Source organism: Nerophis ophidion, linkage group LG11 (genome assembly GCF_033978795.1).
Source record: "Nerophis ophidion isolate RoL-2023_Sa linkage group LG11, RoL_Noph_v1.0, whole genome shotgun sequence".
Lineage (NCBI taxonomy): Eukaryota > Metazoa > Chordata > Actinopteri > Syngnathiformes > Syngnathidae > Nerophis > Nerophis ophidion.
This window is the reverse complement of record NC_084621.1, coordinates 64,151,005-64,176,248: the sequence shown is the minus strand read 5'-3', so window position 1 is coordinate 64,176,248 and position 25,244 is coordinate 64,151,005. Positions and strand designations below refer to the sequence as shown.

Genomic DNA, 25,244 nt, shown 5'->3' with positions numbered 1-25,244 from the left:
AAATTCGAACCATTTCATTCAAAGAAAATGTCATATCCATAGTGTTGGTAAAGCTATTAACGTTGTCTTCCATCATTTCCCCAATATTTAAACTCATTGTTTTTTCTCTCTTTTGTTTTTCCACATTTCTCAAATTATCATTACCGTGCACTTTAACAAATGTTTTTGCTAAAGGTTCTGCTGTTTCTTTACCCGTGACTACATCTTCTTTGATAAATGTGGCACATCATCCTCTTTACCCTTCATTCCTATCTTTACGAATCGTTATATATCCTTTTATTATAAAGTTTAATTTTGGCTTCAGCCCTGTTTCTTGAATACAAATCATACGTGGTTTAGTTTTCATATTTTTAATATATCCCTTTAATTCATGTTCGGTTGCTATCAAACTTCTGGCATTCCACCGGACCATTAACAGGGTGTTGGAATGTGGTAACATGACTCCGTCACGTCTACTCTCCGTAGTACAGCTTGCACCCGGTACCAAGATAGTTCTTTCAACAACTTTGATGCTGCTTTGACAATTATTTTGATCTTCTCAGTCTTATTTTTACTTTCATTTTGTATCAAAGCTGAGTTGTGCTCTCTGGTTTATTTTGCAAATGAACCGACAGAACATGATCATGTACAAGACTCGCCTACCCACAATGCACTGCAACCCAACGCTCCTGGTCGGATGTTTTTTTCGGGGTTCATGGAGAGATGCGGTAAAGAGTGGTAGCCAAGACACACGGTCACACACGGTCACACACGGTCACACACGGTCACACTCGGCAATTATTTTGACCTGGGGAGCAGATATAGAGGAAAAAATGTGTCTGGGGGGCCGGGATATCTGATTTTCAGGTACAAAAAACTTCACAATGACACAAAATAAACACAACAGTTAAACCTCACACTAAAAACAAGACATTGACTTGTACGTTCAAAAGACAGAATAGAACAAGTCAAGACATGCAATGCCATCTACAAAATGTTATGTAAATGTTAGTCATTACACACGCGGCTATGGTTTTGATGTATTTGTTACAGACATGTTTACGTCAAGTAACATCACATGGTTCCATTTGCACCTTTCAACAAATCTGAAAAGGAATATTAAGAAGTAAAACTTATATTTAATCCTACCTCTTCTCCGAGCACACGGTGACCGTACATACGGGTCGAAAAATGTTGACCTAATTCAGCATTTCTCAAAGTGTGGGGAATAGAGACATGACAGGTGGGGCGCGAGGAAAGGGAGGAAATTTTTATTTTTGATTTTTTTTTACTATGCTTTCATTTTCTATACACACTGTAAATCACTTTGTGATTCTGTCTGTGAAATCCGCCGTATAAATAAATGTAAATTACTTATTTTTCCTGTAGGCTTTAAATTTCTCGGCAGGAGCGAAAGTTTGACAGACATAGCAACAGTAACTTTTGCAGGCAGGGCTAAGAGGAACAAACTTTCGCGCGGATGGGTAGCAGGCTAATGTGCGGACCACAATTACACAAAATGGATACATTTGCAACTCGCACCTCAAAGGTCTGCGGAGAAACAAAAATATGACGGGTCTAATCAACCAAAAAGTCAACCTAAAAGAAAATATGGCGAAGGGTATCTTGCTCTTGGATTCACGGCAGCGGAGGTGGGGGCAGAGGAGAGACCCCTGTGTGTTCTTTGTCTAAAACGGCTAGCAGCAGACAGCATCAGGCCCAACAAAGTAAAGAGACAACTCGAGACCACACATGATGTCCAATAAATTGTTTTGTTGGGGCGATGGGGGTAGGTGGGCCTTGAGTCTAAAGTGCTGATGACAGAAAAAAAAAAAGTTTGAGAAGCCCTGACCTAATTGTACGGATCTCACTTTAAACGGCAAACCGATCATTTAAATGTTTTCACTTTGAATATGAAACGAGGAGTAAAATGTACAATATTATCAATTATTTCACAAGGACATGTTTTAAGGATATTGTACAGTATAATTAAATCTAAAATGAATGTGATCACTTTCAGGATCATTTTATTTTTAGCCAGTAAACAACTGTTATGTACTTTTGAATCGGGTTTTCCCCTTTAAATAACAAAAATTATAGAATTTTACAATATTCATTATTATTAAATATTAAATGTGCCAACTAGTTTTACGGCATACATCATTCCCCCTTTACCCATTTGTTAAAAAGACGAAAGTTGATGCGAACGCCTACGTGCTGTCAGAAAACTAAAAGAAGAAGAATGCCTTTGTGCAATTACTGCTATCCTGGCACAAGTTATAAAACAAACAAAGTTACCAAATTTTTTTTCTGAGGAGACAAAACGAAAAAGAAAGAAAAATAATAAATCAATCAATAAAATGCATCAGTCAAATAGTACAGGCAACTTCGTTAACATGGAGCCACAGACAATTTCATTCAAAAAGTCCCAATTGCTAACATAAAGATACAACAACAAATAAAGGCAAAGAAGGCCTAGTAGGTAATTACAACAACAGACAAAGTATTAAAAATGTCGGTCCAATAACTGCACAGGGATGGGCAGAGCCAAAACATGTGTAGCAAGTAAGCTGGAGACTGTTGACACTGAAATAAGGCTATATGTGGCACAGATACAAGATTTATAAACTCTACTTAAAGCCCCACTTAAGAATTTTCAGTTTTGGTTTATATTGGCCGCACCAGTGAACCAAAGCGATGGCGTTTTCCCAAAAGGAAAACCACATTTACCATGAGGACTAGCGCATATAGCGTCCAACTGACACGATAATGCCACAATGATTCTGTATTACTGAACTTTCCACAGTTTTCTACCACTTATTGGGGACGTGGGGGTCGCTGGCGCCTATCTCAGCTACAATCGGGTGGAAGGAGTTGTACACCCTGGACAAGTCGCCCCCTCATTGCAGGGTCAACATAGATAGACGGACAACATTCACACCAACCTACATATTTTACTCAAACCTTATATTTGCAGTTTGAAGTCACTGCATTGTTTTTTCCTTGTACAGTTCTTTTGAGTTTGTTGCGTGGTTGGTCAGTGTGGAACTGCAAAGTATCGCGCTGGTGGGTATTTATTGCTACCACACAAATTTCCAGTAGCTAAAATTAGTATTATTATTCTGATTTGAGCATTGAAAGTCACTAACTAGTTTAGCAGGAACAGATCCAAAGCAGCATTGGTCTAAAATCTCTTGTCTTTTGACCTCACGCAAGCTAGTGAAAGTCGTGCCATTGTTGATCCTTGATTGTCCCTCCCTTTTTCTTTTTTTTTGAAAACCCGATTCAAAAGTACATAACAGTTGTTTACTGGCTAAAAATAAAATGATCCTGAAAGTGATCACATTCATTTTAGATTTAATTATACTGTACAATATCCTTAAAACATGTCCTTGTGAAATAATTGATAATATTGTACATTTTACTCCTCGTTTCATATTCAAAGTGAAAACATTTAAATGATCGGTTTGCCGTTTAAAGTGAGATCCGTACAATTAGGTCAGGGCTTCTCAAACTTTTTTTTTTTCTGTCATCAGCACTTTAGACTCAAGGCCCACCTACCCCCATCGCCCCAACAAAACAATTTATTGGACATCATGTGTGGTCTCGAGTTGTCTCTTTACTTTGTTGGGCCTGATGCTGTCTGCTGCTAGCCGTTTTAGACAAAGAACACACAGGGGTCTCTCCTCTGCCCCCACCTCCGCTGCCGTGAATCCAAGAGCAAGATACCCTTCGCCATATTTTCTTTTAGGTTGACTTTTTGGTTGATTAGACCCGTCATATTTTTGTTTCTCCGCAGACCTTTGAGGTGCGAGTTGCAAATGTATCCATTTTGTGTAATTGTGGTCCGCACATTAGCCTGCTACCCATCCGCGCGAAAGTTTGTTCCTCTTAGCCCTGCCTGCAAAAGTTACTGTTGCTATGTCTGTCAAACTTTCGCTCCTGCCGAGAAATTTAAAGCCTACAGGAAAAATAAGTAATTTACATTTATTTATACGGCGGATTTCACAGACAGAATCACAAAGTGATTTACAGTGTGTATAGAAAATGAAAGCATAGTAAAAAAAAATCAAAAATAAAAATTTCCTCCCTTTCCTCGCGCCCCACCTGTCATGTCTCTATTCCCCACACTTTGAGAAATGCTGAATTAGGTCAACATTTTTCGACCCGTATGTACGGTCACCGTGTGCTCGGAGAAGAGGTAGGATTAAATATAAGTTTTACTTCTTAATATTCCTTTTCAGATTTGTTGAAAGGTGCAAATGGAACCATGTGATGTTACTTGACGTAAACATGTCTGTAACAAATACATCAAAACCATAGCCGCGTGTGTAATGACTAACATTTACATAACATTTTGTAGATGGCATTGCATGTCTTGACTTGTTCTATTCTGTCTTTTGAACGTACAAGTCAATGTCTTGTTTTTAGTGTGAGGTTTAACTGTTGTGTTTATTTTGTGTCATTGTGAAGTTTTTTGTACCTGAAAATCAGATATCCCGGCCCCCCAGACACATTTTTTCCTCTATATCTGCTCCCCAGGTCAAAATAATTGCCGAGTGTGACCGTGTGTGACCGTGTGTGACCGTGTGTGACCGTGTGTCTTGGCTACCACTCTTTACCGCATCTCTCCATGAACCCCGAAAAAAACATCCGACCAGGAGCGTTGGGTTGCAGTGCATTGTGGGTAGGCGAGTCTTGTACATGATCATGTTCTGTCGGTTCATTTGCAAAATAAACCAGAGAGCACAACTCAGCTTTGATACAAAATGAAAGTAAAAATAAGACTGAGAAGATCAAAATAATTGTCAAAGCAGCATCAAAGTTGTTGAAAGAACTATCTTGGTACCGGGTGCAAGCTGTACTACGGAGAGTAGACGTGACGGAGTCATGTTACCACATTCCAACACCCTGTTAATGGTCCGGTGGAATGCCAGAAGTTTGATAGCAACCGAACATGAATTAAAGGGATATATTAAAAATATGAAAACTAAACCACGTATGATTTGTATTCAAGAAACAGGGCTGAAGCCAAAATTAAACTTTATAATAAAAGGATATATAACGATTCGTAAAGATAGGAATGAAGGGTAAAGAGGATGATGTGCCACATTTATCAAAGAAGATGTAGTCACGGGTAAAGAAACAGCAGAACCTTTAGCAAAAACATTTGTTAAAGTGCACGGTAATGATAATTTGAGAAATGTGGAAAAACAAAAGAGAGAAAAAACAATGAGTTTAAATATTGGGGAAATGATGGAAGACAACGTTAATAGCTTTACCAACACTATGGATATGACATTTTCTTTGAATGAAATGGTTCGAATTTTGAAAAAGGTTAAAAATACGTCACCGGGGAAAGACCTAGCGGGTTATCAAATGATCAAAAACTTAGGTGGCATCGTCAAAGAAGTGGTCTTGAAATGATATGACAGGATATATGAAGAAGGAGAATGACCGGCAGAGGGGAAAATTAGCGGTAACAATTCCAATATGCAAGTCAGGGTAAGACCCGGAAGAGGCAGGAAATTATAAATTTGGGGAAAAGTAATGGAAAAAAAAAAAGATTAATGAAAGACTAGTATATTATTTAGAGTCAAAAGAAATAATCAAAAAACTAACAAAGTGGTAAATAATGTTCAAGACTGGGGAACGGCTTGAGGTTTAAGATTCTCTGTTGGAAAGACAAAAGTCATACATTTTACAAAGACAAAAGTACCAAACAAGCTCCAAATAAAAACTCTAAGGTGAAAATATAGAAGAGGTACAAGTATTTAAATATTTAGGAATATGGTTTGATAAAAATATGAACTAGTCAACCCACATCAGCAAAATAGATTTGATTAGATTAGATTAGATAGTACTTTATTTATTCCTTCAGGAGTGTTCCTTCCGGAAAATAAAAAAATAGGGGAAAAAGTAAAAAGGTGTTAAATATAATGAGGTCTTTGAGGGGTAATGATTGGGGGGCTGATAGGTTAACGTTGAAAACAATACATGTATATATTTATAACTTTAATTCCATCTGTTATTGATTACGGATGCATTATTTACCAATCTGCTTCAAAAACATGACTTGGGAAAATAGACCGGATCCAGTCACAGGCTTTAAGGTTATGTTGTGGAGCTACTACATCAACCCTAGTGCCAGTATTACAAGTAAAAATGAACGAAAAACCTTTGGACAAGAGGAGAGATCAACTCTCAGCAGTTTATCGGGCAACTTTAAAAGGATCCAAGCAAGGATATCCGACTTGTCCAGTGTTACCAATCTGCCAAGAAAAAGAGAAAACAAAAAAGAATAGTTTTGGGTGGATTATAGGAGACATATGTAATAAAGTTAAAATTGACAATATTAAAGTTAGTCCTACAGTACCAATGCCTGCAATACCACCGTGGATGTTTGATAACCCAAAAGAAAACATGCAATTACTAAAGAATAGAAATTTAAATAGTTACCGGATAGAAAAATGGATTGAGATATGATATATACGGATGCATCAAAAACTATATAAAAAAAAATAAAGGTAAGAGCTGTAGCAGTTATCCCACAAGGAAACATAGTATTAAATAAAATAATCAGTGATAAACTATCTGTTTTTACGGGGGAATTGGTAGCAATTTATATGGCAGTTAACTGGATAGAGGAAAACAAAGCAAGGAAAGTAGTTGTGTGCTCGCAGTCCAACAGTGCATTGATGAGCATAAAAACATAGCATCAGAAACAAGACAAGATTTAGTTTATGAAATAGTTCAGGCAATCTATAGAATAAATAAAGCGGGAGGTGTGGTAACATTTCTTTGGGTTCCTTGGAAGATATTGTAGGATGGAATTCACAACACATAGGATATAAAGCATTATACACGTATTTAAAAAACATTGGGTTAAATAAAAGAATATAGAGTAGGGATCCATCTTGATCCACACTCCATTTCAACCAGAAGGTTGCTTGGCGGAAACAACCGCCCACCTCCGGAATCAGTCCCCGCCCATTCCCCTTAGGCGCGAAATTCATTTGAGCGAAAGACATTGGAATGAGAGGAGCTCTTTAAAGCTCCTGAGAATCTTAAAAAAGCTTACAGAAAACGAGAAAAACTTACAGCGGGTGCCTGTTGGACATTCACCGTCGTTTTCGATGATTTCCCCTCGGAGCAAGGATTCGATGTCTGGAGTCTTTGGCACAATCAAGCCTTCTCCTCTGCCTGGAACGGCCGTTGACGGACCCGCCAGCTTTAAGGGAGACCAGCGAGCCGGAGATGTAAGTAAATATATGTATATATGTATCGTATACCGCATGTTTTTTTTCTTGTAAAATGAGAATCATTTGACTCACCAGACTGCGATTGTGTTAAAACGATCGCGTTAGGATCTTACGGCAAATCCTCTATAAAACAAAATAATGAATACACACAATATTAAATAATTCGAAGGTTTAAACACACCTCGATAATCATCTTCCAACTTTGTAAGACTGTTTAAGCAAAGTTCATCGTCTTTCACTTCGTCGTCATCGGCTGGTAAAAAAAAAGTATTACAACGTCGTACAAGTGCAATGCTTTTAACGTTTAAATGCTTAAATGGAGTTAAACCAATGTCTAATAACATGGTAAAGCAGAGGTAATGGTGTGTGTGTGTGTGTGTGTGTGTGTGTGTGTGTGCGTGTGTGTGTGTATGTGTGTGTGTGTGTGTGCGTGCGTGCGTGCGTGTGTGCGTGCGTGCGTGTCCTGTTGATTCAAACGGTCATAAACATTTAAACTGTCAGATGGGAAGTCAGTAAAAACTGAACCCTCCTTTTGTCCCCCAAACTGACCTGTTGATTCAAACGACCGTAAAGACCAGTTGCTACGTGACACTGTGTTCTGCGATAGTTTTTTCCATCTGTTTAAATATGTTTTCGTGAGGTACGGAAGTTGTTTCAGTGCGTACGAATGTGTGTGTGTGTGTGTGTGTGTGTGTGTGTGTGTGTGTGTGTGTGTGTGTGTGTGTGTGTGTGTGTGTGTGTGTGTGCGTGTGTGCGTGCGTGTGTGTGTGTGTGTGTGTGTGTGTGTGTGTGTGTGTGTGAAGTGTGTGTGTGTGTGCGTGTGTGTGCGTGTGTGCGTGTCCACCAAAAACTTCCCAATCCACGGTAGATAACGATGAAAATATCGAGAAAGGGCTTCCGTCTCTTCTTTCTTTTAGCTGAAATAAGCAGATATCACCCATTTCGTATCTGAATACAAATCCAAAAGATCCCTCCATCCCTAACCCTTCCAAATCCCATTTCTCACGCAAAGACTCGGTCGGCGGCATCTGAATACGATTTAGAAACACTCGACTTTTTTGCGGAGCGTCAATGTAAGTTTTATTATTTTTATCAATCGAAACAGGCGTTTCACTAATCATGACCGAATCGAACAAAGTCTTTACGCTAACGTATAAAGCTCCAAATAATGACTAAGACAATGTCTAATAACATGGTAATAACAGTGCGTACGAATGTGTGTGTGTGTGTGTGTGTGTGTGTGTGTGTGTGTGTGTGTGTGTGTGCGTGTGTGTGCGTGTGTGTGCGTGTCCACCAAAAACTTCCCAATCCACGGTAGATAACGATGAAAATATCGAGAAAGGGCTTCCGTCTCTTCTTTCCTCCACCCTCTTCCTGGTTTAACCACTCCCACCGCAGGTCTTAACTCTGCCCTCTTTCTGTTTAAAACTCCACCCTCTTCCTGGTTTAACCACTCCCACCGCAGGTCTTAACTCCACCCTCTTTCTGTTTAAAACTCCACCCTCTTCCTGGTTTAACCACTCCCACCGCAGGTCTTAACTCCACCCTCTTCCGGGTAAGCCACACCCACTTGACCTTGACATTTGAACCTGACATTTGAACCTGACCTTTGACTTTGACCTTTGACTTTGACCTTTAACCTTGACCCCTCATAAATCATTAACCTTTGAACTTGACCCCTCATAAATCATTAACCTTTGACCTTGAGGGTCATAAATCATTGTTTTATGGGGGGTCATAAATCACTTTTGACTAAAGGTAGGGACTTAACTTCTCTAGTGCCTTTAAGGCACGCTCCCAATATTGTTGTCCAGGTGGGAATCGGGAGAAATTTGGAAGAATGGTTGACCCCTGATTTTCGTGAGGGGCACTGAAATTTGGGAGTCTCCTTGGAAAATCGGGGCGGGGCGGGGGGAGGGGGCGGGGTTAGCAAGTATGAGTATTAGCGGTGAATGCGGTGTTACAGCGACACCGCCGCTGTATAATACCGGCGGGCCAGCTCTATTGTTCGGTTGTGTTTATGTTGTGTTACAGTGCGGATGTTTTCCCGAAATTTGCTTGTCATTCTCGTTTAGTGTTGGTTCACAGTGTGGCGCATATTTGTAACAGTCTTAACGTTGTTTCTACGGCCACCTTCAGTGTGACCTGTATGGCTGTTGACCAAGCTTGCATTGCATTAGCGTGTGTGTGTGTGTGTGTAAAAGCCACATATATCATGTGACTAGGCCAGCACGCTGTTTCTACGTAGGAAAAGCGGAAGTTACGAAAGGTTTTAGAGGACGCTTGAGGCAGTGCCTTTAAGGCACGCTCCCAATATTGTTGTCCAGGTGGGAATCGGGAGAAATTTGGAAGAATGGTTGACCCCTGATTTTCGTGAGGGGCACTGAAATTTGTGAGTCTCCTTGGAAAATCGGGGCGGGGCGGGGGGAGGGGGCGGGGTTAGCAAGTATGAGTATTAGCGGTGAATGCGGTGTTACAGCGACACCGCCGCTGTATAATACCGGCGGGCCAGCTCTATTGTTCTGTTGTGTTTATGTTGTGTTACAGTGCGGATGTTTTCCCGAAATGTGCTTGTCATTCTAGTTTAGTGTTGGTTCACAGTGTGGCGCATATTTGTAACAGTCTTAAAGTTGTTTCTACGGCCACCTTCAGTGTGACCTGTATGGCTGTTGACCAAGCTTGCATTGCATTAGCGTGTGTGTGTGTGTGTGTGTGTGTAAAAGCCACATATATCATGTGACTAGGCCGGCACGCTGTTTCTACGTAGGAAAAGCGGACGTTACGAAAGGTTTTAGAGGACGCTTGAGGCAGTGCCTTTAAGGCACGCCCCCAATATTGTTGTCCAGGTGGGAATCGGGAGAAATTTGGAAGAATGGTTGACCCCTGATTTTCGTGAGGGGCACTGAAATTTGGGAGTCTCCTTGGAAAATCGGGGTGGGGCGGGGGGAGGGGGCGGGGTTAGCAAGTATGAGTATTAGCGGTGAATGCGGTGTTACAGCGACACCGCCGCTGTATAATACCGGCGGGCCAGCTCTATTGTTCTGTTGTGTTTATGTTGTGTTACAGTGCGGATGTTTTCCCGAAATTTGCTTGTCATTCTAGTTTAGTGTTGGTTCACAGTGTGGCGCATATTTGTAACAGTGTTAAAGTTGTTTCTACGGCCACCTTCAGTGTGACCTGTATGGCTGTTGACCAAGCTTGCATTGCATTAGCGTGTGTGTGTGAGTAAAAGCCACATATATCATGTGACTAGGCCGGCACGCTGTTTCTACGTAGAAAAAGCGGAAGTTACGAAAGGTTTTAGAGGATGCTTGAGGCAGTGCCTTTAAGGCACGCCCCCAATATTGTTGTCCAGGTGGGAATCGGGAGAAATTTGGAAGAATGGTTGACCCCTGATTTTCGTGAGGGGCACTGAAATTTGGGAGTCTCGTTGGAAAATCGGGGCGGGGGGAGGGGGCGGGGTTAGCAAGTATGAGTATTAGCGGTGAATGCGGTGTTACAGCGACACCGCCGCTGTATAATACCGGCGGGCCAGCTCTAATGTTAATTTGATATTGCCTCAAGGGCCAAATGAAAATACACGGCGGGCCAAATTTGGCCCGCGGGCCAGAGTTTGACACCCATGATTTAAATGAACCAGGGGTGTCAAACGTACGGCCCGCGGGCCTGATCAACAGCTTAAATCCGGTCCAAGTATATAAATGAGCTGTTTTTTTGTTTTGTTTTTCCAAAATAAACTGCTGTTCTAACCCTGCCCCAAGTGGAGGAGTTCAAGTACCTGGGAGTCTTGTTCACGAGTGAGGGAAGAGTGGATCGTGAGATCGACAGGCGGATCGGTGCGGCGTCTTCAGTAATGCAGACGTTGTACCGATCCGTTGTGGCGAAGAAAGAGCTGAGCCGGAAGGCGAAGCTCTCAATTTACCGGTCGATCTACGTTCCCATCCTCACCTATGGTCATGAGCTTTGGGTCATGACCGAAAGGATAAGATCACGGGTACAAGCGGCCGAAATGAGTTTCCTCCACCGTGTGGCGGGGCTCTCCCTTAGAGATAGGGTGAGAAGCTCTGCCATCCGGGAGGAACTCAAAAGTAAAGCCGCTGCTCCTTCACATCGAGAGGAGCCAGATGAGGTGGTTCGGGCATCTGGTCAGGATGCCACCCGAACGCCTCCCTAGGGAGGTGTTTAGGGCACGTCCAACCGGTAGGAGGCCACGGGGAAGACCCAGGACACGTTGGGAAGACTATGTCTCCCGGCTGGCCTGGGAACGCTTCGGGATCCCCCGGGAAGAGCTGGACGAAGTGGCTGGGCAGAGGGAAGTCTGAGCTTCCCTGCTTAGGCTGTTGCCCCCGCGACCCGACCTCGGTTAAGCGGAAGAAGATGGATGGATGAATGAATGGAAACTGCTGTTCTACATGTGTCCACTGGATGTCACAATAGCAATTCTGTTGGGCAAGCAAGCCAAAGGTACACAGTAGAGGGGGACTGTGGCTCCTCCTACTCGACCCACATGAAACTTAAAACCTGCCGTTTTTTTGTCTTCTGCTTTGATCACATGGTCATTCGGCACCCTTACTCTCCCAAAATGTTTCTGTTAAACACAAAAAAAGTGAACTTAACCCTTTTGAGTAGCTTTTACCTCTGTTTCTTACGGTTTGGTGATTTAGCACTGGATTTGGGGGATTTTGGGAACTAGTGGGTAGAGCGGCCGTGCCAGAAACCTGAGGGTTGCAGGTTCGCTTCCCGCCTATTGACATCCAAATCGCTGCCGTTGTGTCCTTGGGCAGGACACTTCACCCTTGCCCCCGGTGCTGCTCACACTGGTGAATGAATGATGAATGAATGATTGGTGGTGGTCGGAGGGGCCGTAGGCGCAAACTGGCAGCCAGGTTTCCGTCAGTCTACCCCAGGGCAGGTGTGGCTACAGATGTAGCTTACCACCACCAGGTGTAATGGATGATGGGTTCCCACTTCTCTGTGAGCGCTTTGAGTATCTAACAATAGAAAAGCCCGATATAAATCTAATCCATTATTATTATTATTGATACGTGGATATGACAAAGGAGATATTTGATACCTTGAAGAGTTTACATGTTGTTTTTGTTCTATCCCAGAAAGACTGACTTAAAGTTTACTCCTGTCTTTGTAGATACACCGAGACAAAGTCTAAGATCATTGTGTTTTTGAAACGGCACCAATTCCCTCAGAAATTTCAACACATTCGAAGTGTTTTGTCCTGAGGTTTATTTGTGATTTGTACATTTTCAGATAGTGCTTGTTATATTTTTGGCCAAAGCAAAACACAGATAACAACCTGAAGTTGTCTTTATTTTTAAGTTATCATGCCACTGATATTTACCATTCTGGCACACTTGGGAATAGATTTTCCTACATGCCGTCCAGGCTAAAATGAGTTTGACACCCCTGTATTAAACTGTAGAATTTGGATAAGGTACTCTTGAGACCCAGCGTGTTCTGCAGACATTTGTGAACATGCATGACAGGGTTAAAAAGTGTTATCCCCTTGAACAAAAAAGTCCACTGCGAAAAACGCTGGTTCTCAGAAGACGTCTAAAAACCAAACAGTATTAAGTCTTACTTTGGTATTGCAAACAGATGCTACATATTAGTATACAGTTCCAGCTACAATGTCTAAGTTCACTGCTCATTCCGGAGTGAAAATTCCTCAGGGAAGCTACTGGCTAACTGAGGCAAGGACTTGTGAAATTGTGTTGAGTTGGACGACGACTCCAATCTGGGTCACACCTCGTCAAGGCAGGTGAGGGAGGGGCCGACCTCCCGGATGGTAGAGATGGCATGGACCTCATCATCGATGAGTCGTGGGGGCGTTCAGTGGAGCGTGAACGGGATGCGGGGCGCTCTATTGTGGGCCGCTGGTCTGCGGACCGGGATCTGCTGTGATACTCGTGTCTATCCATGGCTCCGTGGCTCCTACAGAGGTTATTGAGAGATAGGCAGGAACTCAGTGCCTATGGGGCAGGGAAAGCAGGCTGCAAGGGGAGGCCAGTGTGGATGACAACAGGGACCTCCTACAGTGTATATGTGCATGGGTTTAAGGGCCCCGCCAAGGGTTGGGCGTGTCTTTAAGGACCACACCTCTGTTTTTCTACCAGCGGTTTACTTGTCTTAGAGGTAAAGGATCTACATTACCATTAAACATGATCCAGATGACTGTTACAGTGGGGCAAAAAAGTATTTAGTCAGCCACCGATTGTGCAAGTTCTCCCACTTAAAATGATGACAGAGGTCTGTAATTTTCATCATAGGTACACTTCAACTGTGAGAGACAGAATGTGGAAAAAAAATCCAGGAATTCACATTGTAGGAATTTTAAATAATTTATTTGTAAATTATGGTGGAAAATAAGTTTGGCTCAAAATCTCACGATACATGGCCCCATTTATTCTTTCCTTATCACGGATTAATCGTCCTGTCCCCTTAGCAGAAAAACAGCCCCAAAGCATGATGTTTCCACACCCATGCTTCACAGTAGGTGTGGTGTTCCTGGGATGCAACTCAGTATTCTTCTTCCTCCAAACACGACGAGTTGAGTTTATACCAAAACGTTCTATTTTGGTTTCATCTGACCACATGACATTCTCCCAATCCTCTGCTGTATCATCCATGTATCCATTTTGGTAAAAACTCAGCTCGTCGTGTTTGGAGGAAGAAGAATACTGAGTTGCATCCCAAGAACACCAGACCTACTGTGAAGCATGGGGGTGGAAACATCATGCTTTGGGGCTTTTTTCCAGCTAAGGGGACAGGACGATTGATCCGTGTTAAGGAAAGAATGAATGGGGCCATGTATCGTGAGATTTTGAGCCAAAACCTCCTTCCATCAGTGAGAGCTTTGAATGGTTGACCAAATACTTATTTTCCACCATAATTTACAAATAAATTCTTTAAAATTCCGACAATGTGAATTCCTGGATTTTTTTTCCCCACATTCTGTCTCTCACAGTTGAAGTGTACCTATGATGAAAATTACAGACCTCTGTCATCATTTTAAGTGGGAGAACTTGCACAATCGGTGGCTGACTAAATACTTTTTTGCCCCACTGTATGTGTGTGCATCTTTTCAGACTCGGCATTAAACACTCACAAGGATGAGGGTTAGGGTTCATGTATTTTTTTCATTAACTTTATATCTTACAATGCATGAATGATCTGATTTCACGCATGTACAAAAATACAGGTGTGTTCCTTTAAAGCGGAAATGTCTCAAATCAGATGAGTAAGCAACTCAGAGCAACAGTTGGCATTGGAATCATTAAAGTCAGACAGCATTTACCTTAATGAGCATTAATTGGATGGAAAATGTACATCATCCTTATAACCAGCTTCCTCTGCAGTGGAAATGTGTTTGTTTTGCATAACAAGGCTATGTTTTCTAACGAAATGTGAAACAAAAGACAAAAACACATGTCCAGAGCAGAGAATACTGGTTCTCAGGTAGATAGGATTCAAATTGCATGCAATTTGGTAGAAGTCATATTCGTCAATAATTTTCACTGAGAAGCTAAATAATCCAAAGTGTTTGAGAACTTGTGGCAAAGGGAAGCTGCAGTGAGATAACTGTGATGTGTGCTGGGTGTAAGACTGTAGACTCATTCGGATCAGTGCTCATGTGAGGTGTGCAGTGTGTGAAAGGGAAGTGTATATATCTATATTGCATTTGGCTGTTCTTTATGTTAGGCACACAGGGTACATATACGATCTGAAGAGCTGTAAAAAGAATCAAAGCAATTATCAGTCATACAAAATGATTCAATACAGAAAATACCAATCGATGTAAGAATCTACAGAAACACTACATTAGGGGACACCAGGTAGCCCGTAAGGACCAGATGAGTCGCCCGCTGGCCTGTTCTAAAAATAGCTCAAATAGCAGAACTTACCAGTGAGCTGCCTGTATTTTTTCAATTGTATTTATTTACTAGCAAGCTGGTCTCGCTTTGCTCGACATTTTTAATTCTAAGCGAGACAAAACTCAAATAGAATTTGAAAATCCCAAAAAATATTTTAAAGACTTGGTCTTCACTTGTTTAAATAAATTCATTTATTGTTTTATTTTGCTTCTTATAACTTTCATAAAGACCATTTTAGAGAAAAAATCCAACCTTAAAAATTATTTTAGGATTTCTAAACACATATACCTTTTTACCTTTTAAATTCTTTCCTTTCTTTCCTGACAATTTAAATCAATGTTCAAGTAAATCTATTTTTTTTATTGTAAAGAATAATAAATACATTTTAATTTAATTCTTCATTTTAGCTTCCGTTTTTTTGACAAAGATTATTTGGAAAATATTTCTTCAAACTTATTATGATTAAAATTCAAAAGAATTATTCTGGCAAATCTAGAACATTTGTAAATCAAATTTAAATCTTATTTCAAAGTCTTATGAATTTATTTTAAAATCTTTGTTCTGGAAAATTTTAAAGAAATAATGATTTGTCTTTGTTAGAAATATAGCTTGGTCCAATTTGTTATATATTCTAACAAAGTGCAGATTGGATTTTAACCTATTTAAAACATGTCATCAAAATTCGAAAATTAATCTTAATCAGGAAAAATTACTAATGATGTTCCACAAATTATTTTTTTTATTTTTTCAAAAATATTCGAATTAGCTAGTTTTTCTTTTTTTTTTTTCGGTTAAATTTTGAATTTTAAAGAGTGAAAATTGAAGATAAACTATGTTTGAAGATGTAGTTTTCATTTTTTTGTGTTTTCTCCTCTGTTAAACCGTTCAATTAAGTGTTTTTTTCATCATTTATTCTCTACAAAAAACCTTCCGTGGCATTTTGGTTTCTATTTTGGTTTCATCTGACCACATGACATTCTCCCAATCCTCTGCTGTATCATCCATGTATCCATTTTGGTATAAACTCAACTCGTTGTGTTTGGAGGAAGAAGAATACTGAGTTGCATCCCAAGAACACCGGACCTACTGTAAAGCATGGGGGTGGAAACATCATGTTTTGCGGCTGTTTTTCTGCTAAGGGGACAGGACGATTGATCCGTGTTAAGGAAAGAATGAATGGGGCCATGTATCGTGAGATTTGAATGGTTGACCAAATACTTATTTTCCACCATAATTTACAAACAAATTCTTTAAAATTCCTACAATGTGAATTTATGGATTTTTTTTCACATTCTGTCTCTCAAGTGGTTCCATCTACACTTCTTGTTTTTCATTTTTATTTATTTATTTTTGCCCTCTACACTTCTTAAACTTTACTAAGCACTTGGTGTTGTTTAAAGCTATCTTAGCAGTTATGTTAGCTATTAGCATGTCTGCTACTGGCTTGTTCTAGGTGTGTAACATGTTTAGCGTCACTCTCAAGTGACAATGATAACTTATAATGACACTTAAGATATTAAGTACTGCACACTGTGTGTGGAGACACATGATTAGCGGCTAGCTTGTCAGGCGAGGGACTAAAAATAAATACTGCTATACATAATTTTACACGAATATTTTCCAATACTGATCGCTATCAGATCGATCAGCACATCCCTAGTTTGTACTGATAAACATAATTGTGCAGCTTCTAACTAGTCAGGAGGCATTGGGTTTTAATACAGTAATAAATATGTTTTAATTTATTGTGTTGAAGGAAGGTTTTGCAGAGGATCAGTCAGTGACCTTACAAAATCGCTCATGATTTTCTGAAATCATTTAAAGGGGAACATTATCACACTTTCAGAAGGGTTAAAACCCAATAAAAATCAGTTCCCAGTGGCTTATTTTATTTTCGAAGTTTTTTTCAAAATTTTACCCATCATGGAATATCCCGAAAAAAGGCTTTAAGGTGCCTGATTTTCGCTATCTGTAAATCCAGCCGTCGATTTTCCTGTGACGTCACTGCGTGACGCCAATACAAACAAACATGGCGGATAGAACAGAAAGATATAGCGACATTAGCTCAGACTCAGATCTCAGCGGCTTAAGCGATTCAACAGATTACGCATGTATTGAAACGGATGGTTGGAGGGTGGCGGCAGATAGCGAAAACGAAATTGAAGAAGAAACTGAAGCTATTGAGCCATATCACGACGGACAAAGGCAACGCGGATGTATTCGGCGATCGCATTCTAAACAACGATTGCATCTTTTGACCACTGGAGCAACTCAAATCTGTCGATTGGTAAGTGTTTGTTTGGCATTAAATGTGGGTGGAGGGAGAGGCTGGATGCAAATATGGCATCAAATGTACATACAACTAGCCTAAATAGCATATCACCATCGATTAGCTGGCAGTCATGCCGTGCGCAAATATGTCTGATTAGCACATGAGTCAATAACATCAACAAAACTCACCTTTGTGATTTCGTTGGAAATGCATCCGCTTTGAGTGTCGCAGGATATCCACACATCTCTGTCGTAGCATAGCTATCATCGGTAAAATGTGCGGAACAAACGAGGGACTTTCGCATGTTTTGAGACTGGTGCAACTTGAATCCGCCGATTGGTATGTGTTTGTTTGGCATTAAATGTGGGTGGAGGGAAAGGCTGGATGCAAATATAGCTACAAATGAGCCATATTAATGCAATATGTACATACGGCTAGCCTAAATAGCATGTTAGCATCGATTAGCATGCCGTGCTAATCGATGCACACTCCAGGTAAGTCAACTTGAATCCGTCCCTGATCGTGTTGTTACACCCTCCGACATGATGTCTCCAAGGTACGGAAAACAGTCGAAAAAACGGAAAATAACAGAGCTGATTTGACTTGGTGTGTGTAATGTGTTTGAGAAAATGGCGGATTGCTTCCCGTTGTAACGTCACGGATGAAAGGTCATCGCTCCGACAGCGAACAATTGAAAGGCGTTTAAATCGCCAAATTTACCCTTTTAGAGTTCGGAAATCGGTTAAAAAAACATATGGTCTTTTTTCTGCAACATCAAAGTATATATTGACGCTTACATAGGTCTGGTGGTAATGTTCCCCTTTAAAGTAATCATTAGCTGGCATCCGCCATTCTAGAATTCTAGGAATTTGTTGGCATATATACTGTATTATTGGCAGCTTCACCCTACTCATGTTTTACTCTGTGGCAGCGAACTTACGTACATTAAGTACAAAAGCACCTCTACCTCATCGTTCATGTCCTGAGGAGCTATCACCTAAAGGCAACTGCTTACATTTGCGCACTTCTATCTACATATAGTATCCACAAGACTGTTTCGCCGCTGAATGCAGATGGAAACAAACTATCAGGATGAAGAGTGGACGATAGAGTTACGCCATTCCTTAGTAAGTAACACTTTCCTTTCTAGGGTGCTTTAAAAGGAAATGGGACAAAGAGCTCTTGTTAACGGCTATCTGTGCTATAGGCTGAGCCTGATTTGGATTCCGGCTGAGCCTTGGGGAAATTTTACGACACTTTAATAAAGACAGTCAGACTCTTTGGAAGAGTACTGAAAACTCATCACTTTGCCCCCATAGGAGAAACAGAGAGGCGCAAGTCTACTTTCTGACTGAAAGCCAGACGGCAAAAGTTTGAGGGGTCATTTACAGTTTTTCTGGAAAAGAGCGCATGTGCGGTATTTGATTTTATTGGCGCACCGGGTGGGTCCTAGAGATGTCTTGGGGTAATCAGCATAACATCACATTCTGACCAGATACCAGACTTAAACAGAGCCACAGTTGCTCACAGCAATACATCTTAGATACCAAGCAGTTGGTATACCAAAAGCAACTGCCAATAAGCATGTAAACAAATGACAACACTAAAGGTGTGTTCACACAATGCCGGTTTAGTCGGCAGTTCATGGCGCATTCCGTCAAAGACCGTAGTTAACATTGATCACAAAACCTGGTCATTGGTCACTCAAGGGTTCACCGCAATGAACCCTTAGAAATTAGAAATGTAACATGTCAAATGTTTTGTTGCCGTCTCGGCGATTCAAAAAGGGCCATGTTCAAAATGCCTTTCTCCGTGTAAAGAACCGCAGACTCCGTATTGGCACCCCCAAGATCCATGATAATACCACGTAATCACTGCTAAAATCAGCCGGTAACATTTTTCTCTCAGATCTTCATGATGTGGACATGGTTACCAGTGACTACACAGGGATGGCAGAGTTAAACACAGAGGAGTCACAGGCTCGACACTGAGGCACTGCGGTTAATGCAGAGTAGAGGCTAGAGGACTACGCCGCCTTTCACCGTGTTCAAAACTGGTTAAAAAAGGCTTTCCGCCATCTTTGGGATAGGATTTACAGGGGTTCGAGAAGCGCCATGAACCGCCATTCAAACCAGCAATGTGTGAACGCCACTTAAAGGCCTACTGAAACCCACTACTACCCACCACGCAGTCTTATAGTTTATATATCAATGATGAAATATTAACATTGCAACACATGCCAATACGGCATTTTTAGTTTACTAAATTGAAATTTTAAATTTCCTGGGAGTTTCGTCTAGAAAACGTCGTGTAATGATGACGTGTACACAAGACGTCACGGGTTTTTAGGAAATATGAGCGCTGCACACACACACAGCTAAAAGTCGTCTGCTTTAACCGCATAATAACACAGTATTTTGGAGATCTGTGTTGCTGAATCCATCCATCCATCCATTTTCTACTGCTTATTCCCTTTTGGGGTCGCGGGGGGGGCGCTGGCGCCTATCTCAGCTACAATCGGGTGGAAGGCGGGGTACAGCCTGGACATCGCAGGGCCAACACAGATAGACAGACAACATTCACACTCACATTCACACACTAGGGCCAATTTAGTGTTGCCAATCAACCTATCCCCAGGTGCATGTCTTTGGAAGTGGGAGGAAGCCGGAGTACCCGGAGGGAACCCACGCATTCACGGGGAGAACATGCAAACTCCACACAGAAAGATCCCGAGCCTGGATTTGAACCCAGGACTGCAGGAACTTCGTATTGTGAGGCAGACGCACTAACCCCTCTTCCACCGTGAAGCCCGTGTTGCTGAATATTTTGCAATTTGTTTAATTAATATTGGAGAAGTCAAATTAGAAAGATGGAGTTGGGAAGATTTAGCCTTTAGCCACACAAAACACACGGTGATTCCTTGTTTAAAATTCCTGGAGGTTAAGCGAACATGAATCACGACGGAATGTCAACCAGCAGGTTTCAGTGAGAAAATTGTGGTAAAAAGTCGCTTCTTACCGGAGATCAGCTGAGCTTGTGCCGTCCATAGCTGCCGTCGACTTCCCTGAGACACTGGCGTCAAGACACCCGTGGATACACCCTTCCGACTATCAGGTACTATTAAACTCACTAAAACACTAGCAGCACAATAGAAAGATAAGGGATTTCACAGAATTATCCTAGTAAATGTCTCTAAAAACATCTGAATCCGTCCCAATGCAAACGCGTTATTTTTTTTTTACTAGTCCGTCGCTATCAATATCCTCAAACACGAATCTTTCATCCTCGCTCAAATTAATGAGGAAATTGTTGTTTTCTCGGTCCGAATAGCACTTTTTGTTTAAGGCTCCCATTAAAATCAATGTGAATATGTGAGGAGCCATCACACTTGTGACGTCATCGTCTGCCACTTCCGGTAAAGGCAGGGCTTTTTTATCAGCACCAAAAGTTGCGAACTTTATCGTGGATGTTCTCTACTAAATCCTTTCAGCAAAAATATGGCAATATCGCGAAATAATCAAGTATGACACATAGAATGGACCTGCTATTCCCGTTCAAATAAGAAAATCTAATTTCAGTAGGCCTTTAAGACTTACTAACACTCGTCGCCATACAGTTGCTTCCACCATGTACACGGGGGAACATAAACAAGGACGTCAATGAAGCAACAGTCATGGGCTGTCAACCGGTCTACCGTTGCACAGCTGGCGACAGCAACACAAACAGCTCTGAGCCTCAGCCAACAAACAGAGAGGCGGTTGTGTAACAGACATCTACTGTACACAATTTCAGAGCAGTGATGTCTCCTTGGCAGAAACCGATATCAAACAGGATATCATTTCCTGGCATCACAGTCACAGATAAATCAAAAATGGAGACGTCAACATGGCGGGTGAGGCAGCAGATACCGCATGTCAATACCTCTCGAAGTCATAGTCAGAAGAGTAGGTGCCTTCAGAATAGGCACGGGACATCCTAGTGGAACGCAGCAACCTAACTGCTTCCTCACGGCAGATTGGGTACACACGGTGGTTGCGGCTGGCAAAACATAGCACAGCTTGTCAGCGTTGGTTGTTTCCCACCACACACACGAGGGATGGAAGGAAAAAAAAGTCTATCTGGCAAGGTGCAAACCGACTCGTAACGGACCTCTCATGTTTCCTGATCACGCTCTCAAGTCATGACTAATCTGCGACATTTAGCACCTTGAGGGCTGTGTGGGCAGTTTGTGAAGGGAAATGAGACGGCTGTTGGAGTGATAACAATAAAGATGATGAAATCCAGATTATGAAATGCTGATGATGGATGACTGGTTGTGTGGTTGCTCATCTTGTTTTGTACCAGGGGTCACCAACGCGGTGCCCGCGGGCACCAGGTAGCCCGTCAGGACCAGATGAGTCGCCCGTTGGCCTGTTCTAAAAATAGCTCAAATAGCAGCACTTACCAGTGAGCTGCCTCTATTTTTTTAAATTTAATTTATTTACTAGCAAGTTGGTCTTGCTTTGCTCTGCATTTTCAATTCTAAGAGAGACAAAACTCAAATAGAATTTGAAAATCCAAGAAAATATTTTAAAGACTTGGTGTTCACTTGTTTAAATAAATTCATTTATTTTTTTTACTTTGCTTCTTATAACTTTCCGAAAGACAATTTTAGAGAAAAAATACAACCTTAAAAATGATTTTAGGATTTTTAAACACATATACCTTTTTACCTTTTAAATTCCTTCCTCTTCTTTCCTGACAATTTAAATCAATGTTCAAGTAAATTTCTTTGTTTTATTGTAAAGAATAATAAATCAATTTTAATTTAATTCTTCATTTTAGCTTCTGTTTTTTGACGAAAAATATTTGGGAAATATTATGATTAAAATTCAAAAAAAATATTCTAGCAAATCTAGAAAATCTTTAGAATCAAATTTGAATCTTATTTCAAAGTCTTTCGAATTTCTTTTAAAATGTTTGTTGCGGAAAATCTAGAAGAAATAATGATTTGTCTTTGTTAGAAATAAAGCTTGGTCCAATTTGTTATATATTCTAACAAAATGCAGATTGGATTTTAACCTATTCAAAACATGTCATCAAAATTACAAAATTAATCTTAATCAGGAAAAATTACTAATGATGTTCCATAAATGTTTTTTTTAATTTTTTCAAAAATATTCGAATTAGCTAGTTTTTCTCTTCTTTTTTTCGGTTGAATTTTGAATTTTAAAGAATCGAAATTGAAGATATACTCTGTTTAAAAGTTTAATTATCACTTTTTTCCTGTTTTTTCCTCTTTTAAACCGTTCAATTAAGGGTATTTTTCATAATTTCTTCCCTCCAAAAAACCTTCAGTAAAAGGGAAAAAAAATGTATGACGGAATGACAGACAGAAATACAATTTATTTATATATATAGATTTATTTATTAAAGGTAAATTGAGCAAATTGGCTATTTCTGGCAATTTATTAAAGTGTGTATCGAACTGGTAGCACCTCGCATTAATCAGTACCCAAGAAGTAGCTCTTGGTTTCAAAAAGGTTGGTGACCCCTGTTTTATACCAAAACATGTGTTGAATCATTTGAAGGCAAAGTAGAAAAAACTATTTTAAGTGCAATGATAAAAGCTCATTTGGAAACTCAACACTGTTATGTTTATGCAATGTAAGCCATCCAAACAAATCATGTGACATTGACTGTAATTGGAAGAAAAAAAACATTCCATAGTGGGTTTTTGAGGATGAGGTCTACGTTTTGGGGCTGGAATGGTTAGGGTTAGGCTTCATGCAAGCTCAGGTCAACATCTACCTGGGTTCCTTTTGAGGAGCGTCAATAGGCTGATTATGTCTGGATCGAGGAAGGGTGAGAAAATGGCTGCGAGCACATAGGGGGAAGGACAGAAGACAGAGATGGATCTAAGACGGTATGAAGGAAGGAATAGAGGTAGAGAACAGGGAAAGAAGAGGGCTGGAGATGGACAAAATCACAGGCAAGCTGGTCGAACAATGAGGAAATCAAACAGTATATTTTGAGATATTTCCAAACGTTATAAGGCACTTTCAAAAAGTTTTTACACATATTTGAAAGCGGAAAAAAAAGAGCAGTTGAAATATGTAGCATGTTGGTTGCAGCATTACTGCGGATAATGGATGGCGGTGCACTGAACATGTCAACCAATGGTAAAGTGGCAAAGGTTTAGTGCATAAATCCCCTTAACTACAAAAAATGTCTACTATACCTGTGACCATCAGACAGTAAAGTGTGTTTCTTATATCTGACTCTGATTTAAAGTAAGCTTTGGAAAACTACAAATGTTGATTAAACAAGGGGAAAGTAACTATGGTCTACCAGTGCCAAGCATGTACATTCTGAGGGTGTGTTCACACTTTACTGTTTATGATACTTGGGGTTTGATCTACTAAGATCCAAATAACAAGCGCCAAATAGCGTGTGCAAACTATAAAATTGTGTGTATTATTAGTGGCCATGTTGCGGGTGATCCAGGCTTGATAATAAATGCAAAATAGGTGCAGGCCACCCTATTTAAATGAGGACTTACAGCGGAGCCAATGAGAGGTCCTCTATTCAGCCCATAAAACACAAAAAAAATAACCATCCAAAAATCGCCAACAAAGTTAAAGTTAAAGTACCAATGATTGTCACACTGTCATGCCTGTTAAGCAAGGTTTATGTTTTGTCATGTTAAGTTTTGAATTTGGACATTCAGTCACGTTTTGCACTTCCTGGTTTTGTTTGTTTCCATGCCAACCCATTAGTTCCCACCTGGTCCCCTTAAGTCGCGCCCCCGATCCTCAGCCTCTCACAACTGTTTTCTATTACCACAGCCAGGACTTAATGCCTGCATATTTTGACCACGACCACGCCCCCTTCATGCCTTGCCACGCTGCTACTTTATTTTGACTGCGCCACGTAAGCCTTTTGTATTTTTTGATAGTATCTTTTGTTTATTCATTATCATTCATGCCAATCGAGCAAGTGTTTCTGTTTATATTTTTGTAGCCAAGTTCTGTACCTCATTATGAGCGCCCTTAGTTTGTTTATTTTTTTATTATAGTGTTTAAATAAACCACTATAGACTCCCTTTTTAGACCAGTTGATCTGCCGTTTCTTTTCTTTTTCTCCTATGTCCCACTCTCCCTTGTGGAGGGGGTCCGGTCCGATCCGGTGGCCATGTACTGCTTGCCTGTGTATCGGCTGGGGACATCTCTGCGCTGCTGATCCGCCTCCGCTTGGGATGGTTTCCTGCTGGCTCCGCTGTGAACGGGACTCTCGCTGCTGTGTTGGATCCGCTTTGGACTGGACTCTCGCGACTGTGTTGGATCCATTATGGATTGAACTTTCACAGTATCATGTTAGACCCGCTCGACATCCATTGCTTTCCTCCTCTCCAAGGTTCTCATAGTCATCATTGTCACCGATGTCCCACTGGGTGTGAGTTTTCCTTGCCCTTATGTGGGCCTACCGAGGATGTCGTAGTGGTTTGTGCAGCCCTTTGAGACACTAGTGATTTAGGGCTATATAAGTAAACATTGATTGATTGATTGACTATATACCTGAACTCACGCCTGGCTCGTCCTGTAATCCTGCTGCGTCGAAGGAGCAAAACAAATCTACGCCAAAGTCCTGACACACACACACACTAGGTGTGATGAAATTTGTCCTGTGCATTTGACCCATCCCCTTTTTCACCGCCTGGGGGGTGAGGGGAGCAGTGGGCAGCAGCGGTGCCACGCCCACAATACACCATTTGCATTTTGGGACTTGAATATTAACCATGTATTAGTGATACTGTTGTTATAAGTGCTTACGCAGACCAACTATTTACAGTGGCGCTGCGAT

General features: G+C 40.9%; 1 protein-coding gene and 1 long non-coding RNA gene across 29 annotated transcripts in view; both read right to left on the bottom strand.

Annotated features, from left to right (window-relative positions):
* rims2a (regulating synaptic membrane exocytosis 2a) overlaps positions 1–25,244 on the bottom strand; it is a 469,036-nt gene that overhangs the window by 132,381 nt on the left and 311,411 nt on the right. For 20 of the 28 annotated variants that reach the window (XM_061916464.1, XM_061916454.1, XM_061916457.1 and 17 more), the window contains 3 exons: positions 23,193–23,258; positions 21,324–21,440; positions 13,005–13,190 (listed from right to left, as the gene is read on the bottom strand). The exons of 2 other annotated variants lie outside the window; for them this stretch is intronic. In XM_061916464.1, coding sequence (XP_061772448.1) covers positions 13,005–13,190; positions 21,324–21,440; positions 23,193–23,258 — 369 coding nt within the window. The remainder of the gene's footprint in view (positions 1–13,004; positions 13,191–21,323; positions 21,441–23,192; positions 23,259–25,244) is intronic. 6 more of the 28 variants (XM_061916468.1, XM_061916472.1, XM_061916459.1 and 3 more) reach the window with 4 other exon arrangements.
* LOC133562352 (uncharacterized) lies at positions 5,986–7,640 on the bottom strand. Its single transcript, XR_009808887.1, has 2 exons — positions 7,081–7,640; positions 5,986–6,251 (listed from the first exon to the last, which is right to left on the bottom strand). It is a non-coding gene; the product is annotated as an uncharacterized LOC133562352 (long non-coding RNA).